General features: G+C 33.4%; 3 protein-coding genes across 6 annotated transcripts; 1 reads left to right on the plus strand and 2 right to left on the minus strand.

The window, feature by feature from the left end:
- On the plus strand, positions 618 to 4,951 carry LOC104707891. 4 transcript variants are annotated; one of them, XM_010424336.2, is made up of 11 exons: positions 618 to 874; positions 967 to 1,002; positions 1,096 to 1,130; positions 1,230 to 1,260; positions 1,379 to 1,425; positions 1,528 to 2,744; positions 2,861 to 3,070; positions 3,156 to 4,175; positions 4,245 to 4,451; positions 4,537 to 4,626; positions 4,716 to 4,951. In XM_010424336.2, the coding sequence occupies exons 8-11, from the start codon at positions 3,684 to 3,686 to the stop codon at positions 4,875 to 4,877; spliced, it is 951 nt and encodes a 316-aa protein (XP_010422638.1). In that variant the 5' UTR covers positions 618 to 874; positions 967 to 1,002; positions 1,096 to 1,130; positions 1,230 to 1,260; positions 1,379 to 1,425; positions 1,528 to 2,744; positions 2,861 to 3,070; positions 3,156 to 3,683; the 3' UTR covers positions 4,878 to 4,951. The 4 variants fall into 4 exon arrangements, 3 of the variants coding, with proteins under 3 accessions (XP_010422638.1, XP_010422636.1, XP_010422637.1); XM_010424334.2 differs by having other exon boundaries at positions 1,230 to 1,425; XM_010424335.2 differs by having other exon boundaries at positions 973 to 1,002; positions 1,230 to 1,425.
- Positions 10,408 to 11,445, minus strand: LOC104707892. The gene has a single exon (XM_010424337.1). It carries the CDS (start codon positions 11,340 to 11,342, stop codon positions 10,707 to 10,709), a length of 636 nt encoding a protein of 211 aa, XP_010422639.1. The 5' UTR covers positions 11,343 to 11,445; the 3' UTR covers positions 10,408 to 10,706.
- LOC104707893 (GTP-binding protein SAR1A) lies at positions 11,854 to 13,049 on the minus strand. The gene is made up of 3 exons (XM_010424339.2): positions 12,788 to 13,049; positions 12,462 to 12,593; positions 11,854 to 12,359 (listed from the first exon to the last, which is right to left on the minus strand). Exons 1-3 carry the CDS (start codon positions 12,914 to 12,916, stop codon positions 12,039 to 12,041), a joined length of 582 nt encoding a protein of 193 aa, XP_010422641.1. The 5' UTR covers positions 12,917 to 13,049; the 3' UTR covers positions 11,854 to 12,038.

A 15,297-nucleotide genomic window follows, 5' to 3' on the forward strand; every position in this document is an offset into this window, starting at 1 on the left:
TGTTGTGTTTCAAGAAACTATTTTTCCTTTTATCACTAATACGATTTCACAGGTCTTGCTTTCTTTGATGATGTGATGCATTCTAATAATGAAAATCAAAATAATTCTTACATATATGATGATTTCTCTGTTACCATGCCCGAAGTTAATCCTGTTACTGCGTACATATATATTTTTGTATAGAAGTTTTCAACTTAAATTGAACGAGAGGAAACAAATTTACATGACAGCCCATGCCATGTAGCTTGTTTGGATCAAACCCATAATTAAAAGCCAAAAAGATTAAACACTAAAAACCCATTTTTAGGAAACTAATACGAAACAGAAGAATGGCGAAGTAATGAAAGTAAACAATTTCACATATGCTGATGAATAAAAATGTATGAGAGTAAATATCAAATGGAGCAGTCAAAAGCCACAACTAAAGCATTTGAGAGGGAGGGTTCACTACAAGAATTTCGGGTACTTGTAGCATAGTATAGCGTTTTTTACTGGTCTGCTATGCTAGATATGATCTTTTTTTTTTTTTTATATATAGCGTTTCCAAATGTGTAAACGCTATGTCTAAATAGTCAATAATTTAAGTTGGTTATGCTTTTATGTCAACGTACTATACACAGCACAAATAATCTCTTGAACGCTGTCTAATGTTTGGGCGGAAAAGCTAAAATATTGCCCGCTCTGCATTCCCTCGCAACTAAAAATTTGGGACTAAGTTTTTTGGTTTCACCTCCTTCACTAAAATTTTGCCCGCTCTATCACTCCATCGTTTCACCTCTTTCACTAATATTTTTCACAATTAATTTCTCTTCATCTCTCTTCTCCATTGTTACGACTGAATTTGGATACTCATATCTGAAGAGATAAATTGAAGGTTAGTCAGATCTGGGTTTAGATACTCATATTGATTCTGGATTTTTGCCCGCTTTGTACTAATTTTTTTTCTACTTTCTGGGTTTTTATAAGAGGAAGCTTGTTGTGTTCAATTGAAGTTTTGAAGAGGTATCTCAAATTTTTTATGATTTCATTTCGAGTTAAGATTTAAGATTACAGTTTACCGAATTGATTTTTTTAATTTGGTTTTGGTTTTGGCAGGCGAAGAGTTCAGTCGGTGTTCGATTGAAGCCAAGGTATGAGAAACTTTAGGGTTTTTGTTTTCAGTTTGTGCTTTCGTGAGATTTGTTTATTACATTATGATTTGAGGTTTTGTTTTGTTTTGGTTTTTACAGAGGAAGATTTTGGTATTTGATTCAAGCAAAGGTAAGTCAAACTTTAGATCCTCACATTATTTTCTGCGAGTTTGATATGGTCTAGTTATTAGATGTAACTGAAGATAATTTTATAACAAATTAAATGTATGTATTCTTTGGTCGTGGAGCTTCGGTGTTGCTGAAACATGGACAAGTATTGGGTTTGGCTTCAAAGGTATGAACTTTCATCTTAATTTTAGTTATATCCTTTGATTTTTTATTATATATTAGTTTCTTACTTTTGATTGAACTTATTGAAATGTTTATTAACCTACAGAAATAGCATTGAGTTTGAGCAAGGAGCAACTGAGTTTGTTAATGCAGCAGCAAGGAAGTTGGGTTATCCTCCCACCATGTTTTGTCCATGTATTGATTGTCGGAATGTGTGCCATCAACCAGCAGACACAGTACTTGATCATCTAGTGATTAGGGGTATGGATCAGAAGTATAAGAGGAATTCATGTTGGAGTTTTCATAGTGATATTAGGGATAAGAGAGATGATGTTACGAGTTCTTAATTTGAAGCTTATGAGTTGTTGACGATGAGGAAAAATTACAGTCTGGGAACGACAATGGAGATCAACATGCGGATGTTGAAAGTAAAGAAGATTCAGAGTTTAAGAAGAAGTTAAACGATGCTGAAACTCCACTTTATGCTAGCTGTGATCAAAATGCGGTGGCATTTTAGTAATGCTAGTACTGATGGAACAATGCGACACCCTGTGGATTCATTAACTTGGGCCCAAATAAATCATCAATGGCCAGAGTTTTCTGCTGAATCGAGAAACATGCGACTCGGTCTATGTACAGATGGTCTGAATCCGTTTTCTATTCAGAACACGAAGTACAATACGTGGCCAGTATTTCTAGTGAACTACAACATGCATCCGACATTGTGTATGAAGGAAGAAAACATAATGTTGACTCTACTGATTCCTGGACCAATTGCACCGAGCAACAACATCGATGTGTATCTTCAGCCACTGATAGATGATCTAAAGGATCTATGGAATGAAGGTATTGAGGTTTACGACTCGATATCTAAGGAGAATTTCATACTTAAAGCTATGTTGTTATGGACTATCAGTGATTATACAGGGTTAGGGACACTTGCTGGTTGTAAAGTGAAAGGTAAACAAGCATGTAATGTCTGTGGAAAGGATACACCATATAGATGGCTGAAGTTTAGTCGAAAACATGTTTATATGGGCAATAGGAAACGGCTCAGACCCGGGCATCCTTAGTGAAGGAAAAAAATGGTTTGATAATTCTGTGGAAGAAGGGTTAGCACGTAGAATTCAGACTGGATCTGAATTATTTGAGACACTCAAAGATTTTAGAAATGATTTTAGAAGACGCTTAGAGAAGAAAAGCAAAAGGAAAAGATCTGATTTGGGTGATAATAAGGAGCTTTCACAGGAAGAATGTGAAGAAGACTCTGATAAGTGGAGGTGGAAGAAGCGGTCTATTCTCTTCGAACTACCTTACTGGAAGGTTAGTTTTAAAAAAAAAATATAAATTTTATGTTTTAGCTAAGATATCAGTTAATTTGGGTTGGTTAAGTTAAAATGTTTGTTCTTAATAATTTTTTGTTTTGTTTTATGTGATAGTATATGCCGGTGCGTCACAACATAGATGTAATGCATGTAGAGAAGAATGTTTCTGATGCCATGTTATCAATTATGATGCAAAGTGCAAAATCAAAAGATGGCTTAAAAGCAAGACAAGACCTAGAAGACATGGGGATTAGAAGCAATCTACACACAGAAGTACGTGGCAAGAAAAATTACTTACCACCTGCTGCTTATTGGCTCTCAAAGGTAGAGAAAACAAAATTTTGCAAGAGGTTGTCTGAATTCAGAGGTCCTGATGGCTATAGTGCAAATATTGTTAATTGTGTTTCAGTTGATCCTCCTGCAATTGGTGGTTTGAAGTCTCACGATCACCATGTTCTTCTGCAAGCGTCAGCAAGGGATGGAAGTGTCTCCCATCGAAGTGAAAAAAGCCAGACAAACGAAGAAAGTTCCAGAAGTTGCTGAAAGTTCCAAAAAGGATGCTGAGGAGGTTGAAACAAGACATGTGCAACATTCAACAGAACAAGTGATTGAGGATGAAGGACACGAACAAATATTGCTAACTGTGTTTCAGTTGATCCTCCTGCAATTGGTGGTTTGAAGACTCACGATCACCATGTTCTTCTGCAAGCGTCAGCAAGGGATGGAAGTGTCTCCCATCGAAGTGAAAAAAGCCAGACAAACGAAGAAAGTTCCAGAAGTTGCTGAAAGTTCCAAAAAGGATGCTGAGGAGGTTGAAACAAGACATGTGCAACATTCAACAGAACAAGTGATTGAGGATGAAGGACACGAACAAATATTGCTAACTGTGTTTCAGTTGATCCTCCTGCAATTGGTGGTTTGAAGTCTCACGATCACCATGTTCTTCTGCAAGCGTCAGCAAGGGTTGGAAGTGTCTCCCATCGAAGTGAAAAAAGCCAGACAAACGAAGAAAGTTCCAGAAGTTGCTGAAAGTTCCAGAAAGGATGCTGAGGAGGTTGAAACAAGACCTGTGCAACATTCAACAGAACAAGTGATTGAGGATGAAGGACACGAACAACTGCAAGAGGAAATTATCTCTCATACTCTTGAAGCACAGACTGAGCATCATTCCACCGAAGATTGTCAGACCCAGCATTCAGAAACCAAGAAGAGGAAAACAAGAGGACCAACAAAGATGAATCAAGTGGCTAAAAAACATGAGGAGAAGGTTCAAGTTGAATTTACACGTCTTGGTGAACATGTTGGGAAAGGATCAGTCACACTTTCCTCCTTTCTTGGACCACTCGTGAGGGAGCACATACCATATACTCTGTCAGATTGGAGGCACGTTGATGAGCAAACGAAATACACCTTATATGAGGAAATCCAGGTATTCTTTTTAAGTTTCAAAAACTATATTTTTACAAAGTGTTTATGTATACTTTATAATGTGCAATAGGCGAGGTTCGATGTGTCAAAAGATTGGCAAAAAGATTGTATTTTCAAACAAATGGGGTATACATGGAGAGCTTCTAAGTCTAAGCTTCTCACCAAAGTGCGATCAGCAAAGAGTAAACAACATGTCCTTAACTTGAAACCAGACAACATCCAATCTGTGACAGCTTGGACAAACTGGGTTAAGAGTAGGGCATCCACGTCTTTTAAGGTTGTGTATATATGTTAACTATTCTCTATAGTATAAAGTGTTTTTTGCAGTTTTTGTTGTCTTCAATTTTGGGTTATACTTGCAGGCAGTTAATGAAAGATATAGGACTTTGAGGAGGAATCAGATACCTCACACCACCAGCCGAAAAGGAATGGTTCGCCTTGCTCATGAAATGGTATTTCAGATTAACGTACTATATTAATTAGTTACAATGAAAAGACAAAGGTGACTTCATTAATAATTTTATTCATTTGTTATTTGTAGAAGAACAAGAGTTCTGACCCTAGCAAGGTAACAAGAAGTCAAGTCTGGGTAGCAAGACATACACATGCGGATGGGAGACCTGTTAAGCCAGAGTTTGAAGCTATTATTTTAAGAACTTATCAACTTCTTATATGGACTGAATTAGTGTGTAGCTTAGAGTGATTGCGTTCAAATTTTTTGATTCAGGAAAAAAATAAAAACAATACACTACAAGAAAACACACCATTCTCTGACCATGGTATTGGTAAGAAATTGGTCGGAAATAGGCTATTTCGACACATTTCCGACCAACTTAAAATAGTCGGAATTCTCTGGTCGAAAACCAACTTTCGTAGAAAAATAGTCGGAAATTGTTGACGAATATATCTCGTTGGAAACTCATCGGAAACGTTTGTCAGAAATTAGTCGGAAACTTTCCGACTAATTTCCGACGAAAGTTCATATATTAGTCGGAATTTGGTCGGAAATTGTCGACCATTTTCCCACCATTTTATTAATTAAATAAAAATATTTTTAAAAATATTACCGACCAATTTCTGACGGTTTTTATATTTTTTGAAAAAAAAATCAAAAATAAGATTATTAGATTTAAATTTCAAATAACTAAATATTTATTATCTTCAAATGAGAAACAAAATTTAATTAGTTAAAAATGAATTAATATATTTGCATAAATTATACTAAATAATTTAAAAAGAGGAGAAAAATAATGAAACTTTGAATATTAGAAAATTATTTTCAAAGTAGAGAGAAGAAGATGTTAATAGAAATTGAGTTTGGTGTGTGTTTAGATTGTGTCATTAGGTATATATAGAATTTTTTTTTTTAAAAAGTAGAGAGAAGAAGATGTTAATACAAATTGAGTTTGGTGTGTGTTTAGATTGTGAAATGGGTGAGTACTCATTAGGTATATATGGAAAAAAATTCCGACTACATTTTCGTCAGATATTGGTCCGAAATCACAAGGCGGTAAATTCAAATAATTTAAATTTACAAAAGCGGGAACATATCAAACCATAAAATTTCCGACCATCCTATATAGTTCCGACAAATTTCCGACTATCCGATATATTTCCGACTAATTTCCGACTAACTATTATTTAAAAATAAAAATAAATATATAATTAAATATTTGGTTGGAAATTGGTCAGAAACTTCTGACTAATTTTCGACCAAATATAATTTAAAAATATAAATAAAAATAGAATTAAATAATTATATTGTTAGTCGAAACTTGGTAGCAAATTTTCTACTAATTTTCTACCAAATATTATTTAAAAATAAAAATAAAAATATAATTAAATAATTAAATGTTAGTCGGAAATTGGTAGGAAAATTCCAACTAATTTCCTACCAATTTTTTTTGTTTTTGTTTTTTTAGATCCAAAAATTAAAGAATTGTTTTTTTGACAAAATTCCGACAACTACAACTTTTCCGACCAAATTTTATGACTAATTTCCTACTACTTTGATTGGGTCGAAAATTTTGAAAACGTTCCGACTAATTTGCGACTAATATATTTTTGTTGAAAATTTGTCATAAATTAGTCAGAAAATAGTTGGATTTTTCTGACCACGGGATTGGTCGGAAATGGTGGTCGGAAATTAGGCTGTTTTCTTGTAGTGATAGATAGTCAGATGGACTCTACTAGTAGTATCCGAGATGATGTTGTGAGTCAAGTATTGGGAAAAGATAAATCTGGGAGAGTTAGAGGAATGGGCAGATAAATCTGCTACCAAGCTAGCATTCATAGAGGCTAGAGACACACATGTAGAAAAGCTTGAAGCAACCCAAGCAGAATTGCTCAGCCAGGTTCAAGACCTACAAAATGTAGTGCCTGGCTTAGCTGCAGGGAAAAAGGTAATTTAATATTTAGATTGTTTTTCGTTAATTTCATGTAAACTTGTAAAATTTTAAACATTTCTTTGTTTTCTTCTCTGAGACAACTTGATGACAGTTGCAACACCGAGTCCAGTACTGTTAACATTGGAGGACCACAGTGTCAGCTGTTGGAATGGTATTCAGAGGTTGAGATTGTTGTCGGTGAAGCAGAATTCTGCTCTGTTGATCCAATGTACAAGATTGAACGTATTTCACTTGGTCCCAATGCAGCAGTTGTTACAGTGAAGTCTGTATCAAACAAAGAAACATTCCTCTGGAGGCCTACAACAACTATGACTTCACTTGGCGACGCAGTTGTATGCAAAGTTGCATGGCCATTCAGTAAGATAATTCTGGACAATATGGACTCACCAGATGGAATTAAGATTGCTAGTTCGTTGGTACAATTTCTTTCCTTTGAACTTGTACAGATTTAAGGCTTATGATTAGATGATCTATAATAATATATATTATTTTTTTAAATCTTTAGGCACCAAATGCATTAGATGATATGATCCTGATTTTTGATTAGAATTCGGAGGATGAACTCATTGCTGAGTGTAGTTTGATTTCAACTGACCCAAAAGAACTGGTCAACAATATTACTTTGGGTCCAAATTCTGCAATTCTGAAGGTTTGTAAAGTGTTTAAGAAAGACGCTTTTCTATGGAGACCGAGTATTGACAAGAGTTTCATGGGTGATGTCCTAGAGGAGAACATCGCATGGCCTATACATAAGATACAGCTCATTCAACCACAATCACGCAATGAACGTGCAGTTTCAAAAAATTCATCACCTAAGGTATAATTCTAAACATTTTTGTCTTTGATTTGTGGTTCGATTTTGGATTGTTGCATTTTCAGAATAATTTGTTCTAGTGATTGAATCTAAGATGATTTTTTTGACTACTGATTGTAGAGTAGTAGACTAGTGTTAGTTTAAGTAACTGCACCAACACCATCAAAGGTGGAATGACGAAATGCATCCTCTTAGATTGCTCTGGAACAGGAGAAAAGGTTGCAGAAGGCAGAGTTTGTTCTACAAATCCAACAAATGTCGTCCATTTTGTTCCATTGGGTGCTAATGCTACCAAAGTTTGGGTAGAAGTTTCTAAAGTTGGAGATGCACCAGTCTGGAGACCAAATTCAGAAATCGAGATCATTGCTTATGCATTAGGTACTACAGTGGCTTGGCCAAATGACAAAATTGTTTTTATCTGAAACATTGTCTTTGTGAAGTATAACTAGTTATCAGATGTGGCTTTGCTTAATAACTTGTTATGTTTTCGTGTGAAACGTAGTCAGCTGTGGCTTTGCTTATTAATAACGTCTTTTTTTCATCAAGAAATGTTTGGTCCCGTTTACATAAAGCAGGTTTCCGCATTTAGCAATTTGAAAAAAATCATAACTAATAGCACTACAAAAAGTGAATGCTATAATAAAAATTTCTGTGTAAAAAATGAACAATAACAAAAAATTAATGCTATTATAAACTCTATAATTACGCTAAACTGACCGCTATAGTAAACATATCTATTGTAGCATAACAAAAAACCGCTATGTAAAGCCACAACTGGTAAATATAGCGCTTATTAAAACGTTATTTAAAAAATACATAGCATTTATCGGAGGCTATAAATACTCCAAATTCTTGTAGTGGTTGGAATTAATTACGCTGAAACTAGAAGACATGTTTAGGTGTTTATGAAGAAATGAAGGAAGATAACTTTATGCCTAAGGATGGAGGCTTGATTATCTTTATGCCTTATTTATTCAAAAATTTTGTATTCCATGTACGAAATTTTCTATGATCCTATAGTTTCTTTTTCTTGTAACCAACTCTCATCGAGTATTTAGACTAAAATACAAATATTTTTCTTTTAGTATTTTTTCCTGTTTTAAATATCTCTTTTTATACGTACCAACATCAAATTTTGATACTTATTTCTTATGCATAAAATATTGCTTTTAAAGTTTCATTCGATTATCATAAACAGTCCCTGACTCTATGGGTCTGATCTTATATTCGCTAAAATGTTTGTTGAGCTGGACATGATTATAAACAAAAGTTTTGTCTCACATATCTCTTATATAATAAAACGGAATACACAACATTGTTTTGTAAACTATATAATTTTAATTAGTTGGTTACAAATAGGTTATAGATTAAGTTTTATATTATTTGTATAGTCTGGATTTATTGTTTCTAAAAATCTTAAAGAGAATATTCTAAAAAATCATTTGATATCATCTAACTTACCATATTAATTTTCTTTATTAAAATATTCATCAAATAAAATATTTTGATATCTAACTTAACATATTAATTTGTTAATTATCATCATACTCCACCTCTCATTTATATATATAAGTCTATGTTGTGAAACAATAAATCATAAGTTGAATTTTTTATTATAATTAAAAAACAGTTTTATTTCCGGATATACCATAAGTTGAATTTTTAAAAACAAATATAAAAGATTCAATCTATAAAATATTCAAGTTTAATTAATATTATTCTTTAAAAATAATATCTATTGAATTAAAATTTTTACTGAGTAACGGGTCAAAATTTGAATATTTAAATTCAATTTCATACTTTTGTTGAATTTTATAATTTTATATAATATAATAAACTTTAAATAATTTATTTTGAAATATTTTAAAAATATTGAAACTAGATATTAAAGTTAAAAACTATAAACACTCTAAATTGGTTTGTTATAGCAATGTCAATAATATGTCACTATAATATGAAAGAATTTTAAAAAACCAAGTATATTAAAACAAAAAGTATAATAATATATTCAATTACTCATAATATAATAACTCGCTTTTTAAAAACCAAATTCACAATATTATGTCTTATAATAACATTCAAGCCATGAGGTAGAATATACATTGTTGAAATAACTCCACGTACATAAACTAATACAACATATTAAAATTTTATTTAAAAATAAAAATATACAAAATTTTGTATAAAATAAAATTTAACCAGTGTTATAGCACATGTACTTATCTAGAATCATTAACAATATAAAACTTACAAAATAAGTGTATTTTTCAAGTCATCATATTTAGCATATGATTTTATTGCATAATATTTTATCCAAAAAAAAAATTTAAAAACAATCATATAAATTATATTTTATATAAAAATTATAATGTAAATAAAATGAATTTCAACCCGTGCTACTCGTGCTCTATCATGAGTCTTAATCTAGTATAGTAAATAAATAACTTGCATTCACATATTTAACTTTGTACCACAATTTTATCCTGTTTTAATTTGTCCGACTTTAACTTGCATGTCAGTAACCCTTTTACCGATTCTTTGGAATTTTTTTTTTCTACCGATACTTTGCCCTGTTCATATACATTGCTTTATGCAAAGTATATCATCTATACACACGTCTGAAGTTTTTTTCTAGATCTTTAATCAACAAGAAAAAGCAACATGCATCAGCATCACCTTTATAATTTTTTATGGATATCAGTGAAGTATTTGGACTGAAATTAAACTAGTAGAAAAAAGCGTTTGAATGACCCTTCAGTCTAAGAGTCGGTGAGAAAGGGGTAAAAAATTTCACCCTTTAACAAGTCAAAATATCAGTTTATAGATAAAAAAAAGAAATGGTATAGTTTTTATATCATGGTATTTTATTTTACTTTGTGCGTTTTTCAGCTCTCTCTCTATATGTTTTATATATTATATATCTCTAGACTTTCTAGTTAGCAATCACACCTAGGGCCAAAAGCCCAAAACGGTTTAGTTCACAAGAACATCAATATTAAAAAGCGCAGGCGTCATCGGAAAGGTTTGTTAGCCGAGAGAACTATAACGATGAACAATATAGGCACATAGAGGACCTCGATACAATGAAGATATAAAAGTTGAGTTTTGCATAGTATACACTCACTACTACAGCAGTCACTACAAGTATAAATCGAAACAGAGGTTTCTGGGATTCACGTGAGTTTCTCGTGACCGGCGTACAGACACAAACGCACGCACGTATAGAAACGATTTACAATTTTAGCGCAAAACACACACACAAATACAAAATACTTACTTGGAAAATGATATAAATAAAACGACGCCGTATTTAAAACAAGAACCGTTGATGCATTTTCTTCTTTGCTTTCTTCTCTTTAATAGGATCCAAGCTTGGTTTCCACCCTCTTCCCGACAGTTGCCTGCTCAAAAACTCCGGCCTTTCTTCCTCGTCCATCTCCGCCTCCAACCTTCCAACCGATGTAGCAGCAACCACCGCGTAGGCGGCCGGATTAATATTCTTATTAGTTCTAGTAGTAAACCAAGGGAGAATCCCTTCATAGTAGCTAAACGATGACCTTACCATCGCCGTGGCGCTAAATAGCATTTTCCGCATCTCCTCTGACGTCAGCACTGCCGACGATGATGATGATTTGGTGGCACCGCTATAGCTTCTTTTGGCGGGGAGCACCAAATAGATCTTCCCCGGCTCGAGTGTTTTGTCCGCCGGCAAAGGAGCCAGCTTTTTCTTCACCGATTTTGCAGCGTCGTTGTTTTTGCGGTGGCGATTGTTGAATGATATTGATGACGGATCAAATTCGACAACCACGTGTTGCGGATTTTCCAGCATGATCTCAGCCACCGTCGTCTCTTCCTCTAAATTTTGTACTCTTCCATCAGATAATACAACTTTTCCGGCAGCCATCGCTGCCGCATCCAACTCCCGAGAACCGGCAACGTTACCCATTGTCAGATCAGAATGATCTTCTTTTAACTATGTCTTCGTGTCTATGTAAATATATATAACACACACACACACACACAATTCTCGTGAAATGGTTTGGTTTGTATTGAGTTCGTTAAACGGTTCCATCTTTTACTTTAATGATAATTTATTCATATACAAAACAAAGAGCGTAATGGTGGGATCATGGACGAGGAAAAAAAAGTGATGGGTTTGTTGAGTAATCTCACGGATGGTTTGATTTCATTTGAAAGTTTCATCAAACGGTCGAGAAACTCATTAGCTGCTAGTACATCTATATCTACATTACACACGTATTTTAAACTTTTCTTAGGAATTGATATATTGACTAATGCGTGAAACGAAAGTGAAAAAAACTGGTCAACCACACATCTCTTTCTCTATTGGGTTAGTTAACTAACTTCACATAAAAAAGAACAACTTTTTCATCTTCTATTTTAATAATATATATATATATATATATATATATATATATATATATATGTCGAGAATAAATTGCGAAACATGTAATGTTGAAAAAATTCACTAGAAGAAACAAACCAGTCGAAGGATCAAACAAACGAGAAGCTACTACGTTTTAAGACATTTTCTTACAACAACACATTGGAAAAAAATAAAAAGGCAAAGGCAACAAGGTTCAATAGTATAAGCATGGGGGGCGGGGGAGTGAGACTAGTCTTACTTGATGTATTGAGAGACCCATTTAAAGCCTTCGCCATAACCCATTTTCCTAACGATACTGCACATGAAAACCTCCAACGGCCTTACATTAGAATCCGTTAGATTCACTTTACCTTTTCCTGTTGTGAAGTTGGAGAGGCCGAGATGGTAACGTAGCTCGTCCTCTGATGCAGCATACGGTATGTCGATTTTGTTTCCTAGAATGAGGAACGGAACGTTGGCTAGAGATTCGTCCGAGAGAAGGGCGTCGAGTTCCTTTTTAGATTCTGCAAATCTCTCTTTGTCGTAGGCATCAACTAGGTAGACCACAGCATCAACCTGCAGAGAAAACAGAGTAATCATCCCATGGTTCATAAAAACTAGAATTGACAAAAACCATCATAAAGAGATAAAAGAGAAATCTCAAAAAAAAAAAAGAACCTTAGCATAGTAATCCTTCCAAACCCTGCGAGCAATCTGATGACCACCCAAATCAAAAGCCTTGAACTTGATTTTCCCAATGCTGAGTTCTTCAGAGGTTGGATGCTGCGTCGGCTGATGCTGTACCAATCTCTGTTTTTTTTTTTTTTTTTTTTTTACCCAAAATTCGAATTAAAAGATTCAATTTAATAAGTCAATAACAACAATTACACCTAAATCGATCCAAGTATAAAGCTATCTCTACTCCAAAATCAGAAACTACTACTTGTCATCATAAATCAGGAACACGAATTGGATCGAGAGAGAGAGAGAGAGAGAGAGCGAACCTCGTCTTTCAACATGTGAAGCAAAGTGGTTTTACCAGCATTATCGAGTCCTAGAAACAAGATCTTAGCTTCTTTCTGCCATAGCCCTAACAAAGCGAGTACCCCGTAGAACCAATCAACCATGAACATGATGATGACCTGACTCGTCTCTTACTGCTCAGATCATACAACGAACCACCACAAAAACTCTCAAAAGTTATTCTCGATCGAGAGAGAGATTGGGAGTTTCAGGTTTTCTAATTTAGCTTTAGGAAGAAGACGAGTAAAAGGGACGAGAAGAAGAACGGCAAGCAGTTCGGATTCTGGATTTTGAAAAAGTAAAAGTAAAAACGGCAAGCAGTGCAGATTCCGAAATCACAAACGGATTTTACAATGGATGGATCTCGTCTGTGTCTCTTTTCACGTCCAAAGCAAGCCCAATTATAAGCCCATTTAGATATCAATAGTTTTATGTACAATTTTAACGGATATATCTAATTTAGTAATTTTTTTTTGTTGTTGGTCACTTTTTTTATAATACTAATGAACATTTTTAGTGACATATTCTTCAACAAAATAAGACAAGAATCTCTACCAAGCAATATTTATACTTTGTGGCTGCGCAATTTAACTTATAGTAGTATTGTTTTTTATTAGTTGAACAAATCAATAATGTGCATAATACAAGAATCTACCAGAAAAAAATTGATTAGTCGGCGAATTTTATAATTAGATGTTTCCTTTTAGACTTTTAGTAATAGAAACCCCCAACAAAAATCCAACGTAGAAAGGATAAGGTCCCCAAACACAAAATGGAGATAAGCACAAATGTCAGCGTCTAATATAGTGTCATGATATTTTTGATATATAATTGTTCAAGAATAATAATAACAATAATAATTGCATAACAATACTGATAATTACTAATATTATTATGACAAATGAAGAGATAATTGTCTAGTGTCGTGATATTTTGATATATATACATATGGTTGTGTCTTCGTTTTAGATAGAAAACATCAGAGCATGGGATCATCGACGAATTTATAATCCAAAAATGGATATTGACCTTAACAATATCTTCAATATGTGTTTTGTTAAAATAATGAAAGTAAAAACGTACTATGTCTATAGTTAGTATCTGATAGCTAGTATGGTCAATCTTCATAAAAGCATACTCTTTTTTTTTAAAAGAAACCTTTGATTTAGTACTTATTTACATATGTTGCCTTCAAAAAAGATATATAACTGAATTATAGAAGCTATACAATTTGTTTCTACTATGTTTTAAAATCGATTTTTAGTTAATACAATAAAACATGACGAAATTATATGTTTTATTTAATATTTGTAAATTGTAAAGTAATTTACGTGAAAACATCAAATAGTTAACAGGTTAAAAAATAAAATAACAATAGATTAAAAAAAGAAAAAAAAGAATTACTAGGGATTTATTGTTTGTTTGTTTGGTACACTGATAGATTATTATTTTTTTTGGATAAAAGTGGAACCCACGAGTTTAAAATTTATGGTGTACTGAGCGCAGAGATGACCAGGCGACCGTTGATAAAGCAATCATACAATTCATATTCAAAATTAGTTCCAACTTCATATATTATATAAGTTTCACAGGTTGAAGTGTTGAACAAAAAAAGAGAAAAAATAGTATACGTTACATCCATAATCAGATATATATTTCCTTATATATATGAATCAGGTTTACCTTGAAAAGAAAAACTTACAATTCGTGTTATTTGATATAACTAATAATTATTACTAGTAGTTTGACAAATGAACTTCCCCGGCCAGAAGAATGTGTATACAAATCGACAATTCCAAAGAAGAAAATTGAAATTTGATTGGCATTTATTATGATGGGTGTGTTTTAGTTTGTTGCTGAACCAGTCAATCCTATGGTTTGACATTATTAGTTAATCCAAATATTTATTTAAAAATGCATGCAAATACTAAATATATAAAAAAAAAGGCAGGAAATGACAAGAAAAAGTTTTTGCATGAATTGAAAGCTAACCTAATCATGTATTATTCTTCTACACTTTAGTGTGTAATTTGAGTTTTTAGATCTAAAGACCACAGTGATTTGAAGGTTTGTAACTATTCTTGCAGTCATATTACCCGTAAAGAAAACATCATCCAATCAAAAGACATACAAGTACGTAACTAGAGTAATCTTATTATTTTACATATAGACATACTAGATGAGAAAAGTCGAGGTTTATGTTGACTTGTGTGGAACTCTCTCTCAAGGAAAAGACAGTTTGATGACATGAACCATAACTCCAAAAGTCTAACAGGAAGAAGAATCTCCTACAGCAACCCAAGAACACACCCCAAAACTCGGCCTAAGAGAGAAAGATCATACACCTCATATAGTCGGGAGGATCCCTCTTATCTTCGCAGGAGAAATCTTCAATATTCTCAACCCCCGCCTTGTACCACCCTATGGAGGGAAAAGACAATGTCATCAGCTGAAAGCCCAGCAGAACTTTCTGTCTCATCAAGAGCGAGGA

The sequence above is a fragment of the Camelina sativa genome, chromosome 8 (assembly GCF_000633955.1).
Source record: "Camelina sativa cultivar DH55 chromosome 8, Cs, whole genome shotgun sequence".
Classification (NCBI taxonomy): domain Eukaryota; kingdom Viridiplantae; phylum Streptophyta; class Magnoliopsida; order Brassicales; family Brassicaceae; genus Camelina; species Camelina sativa.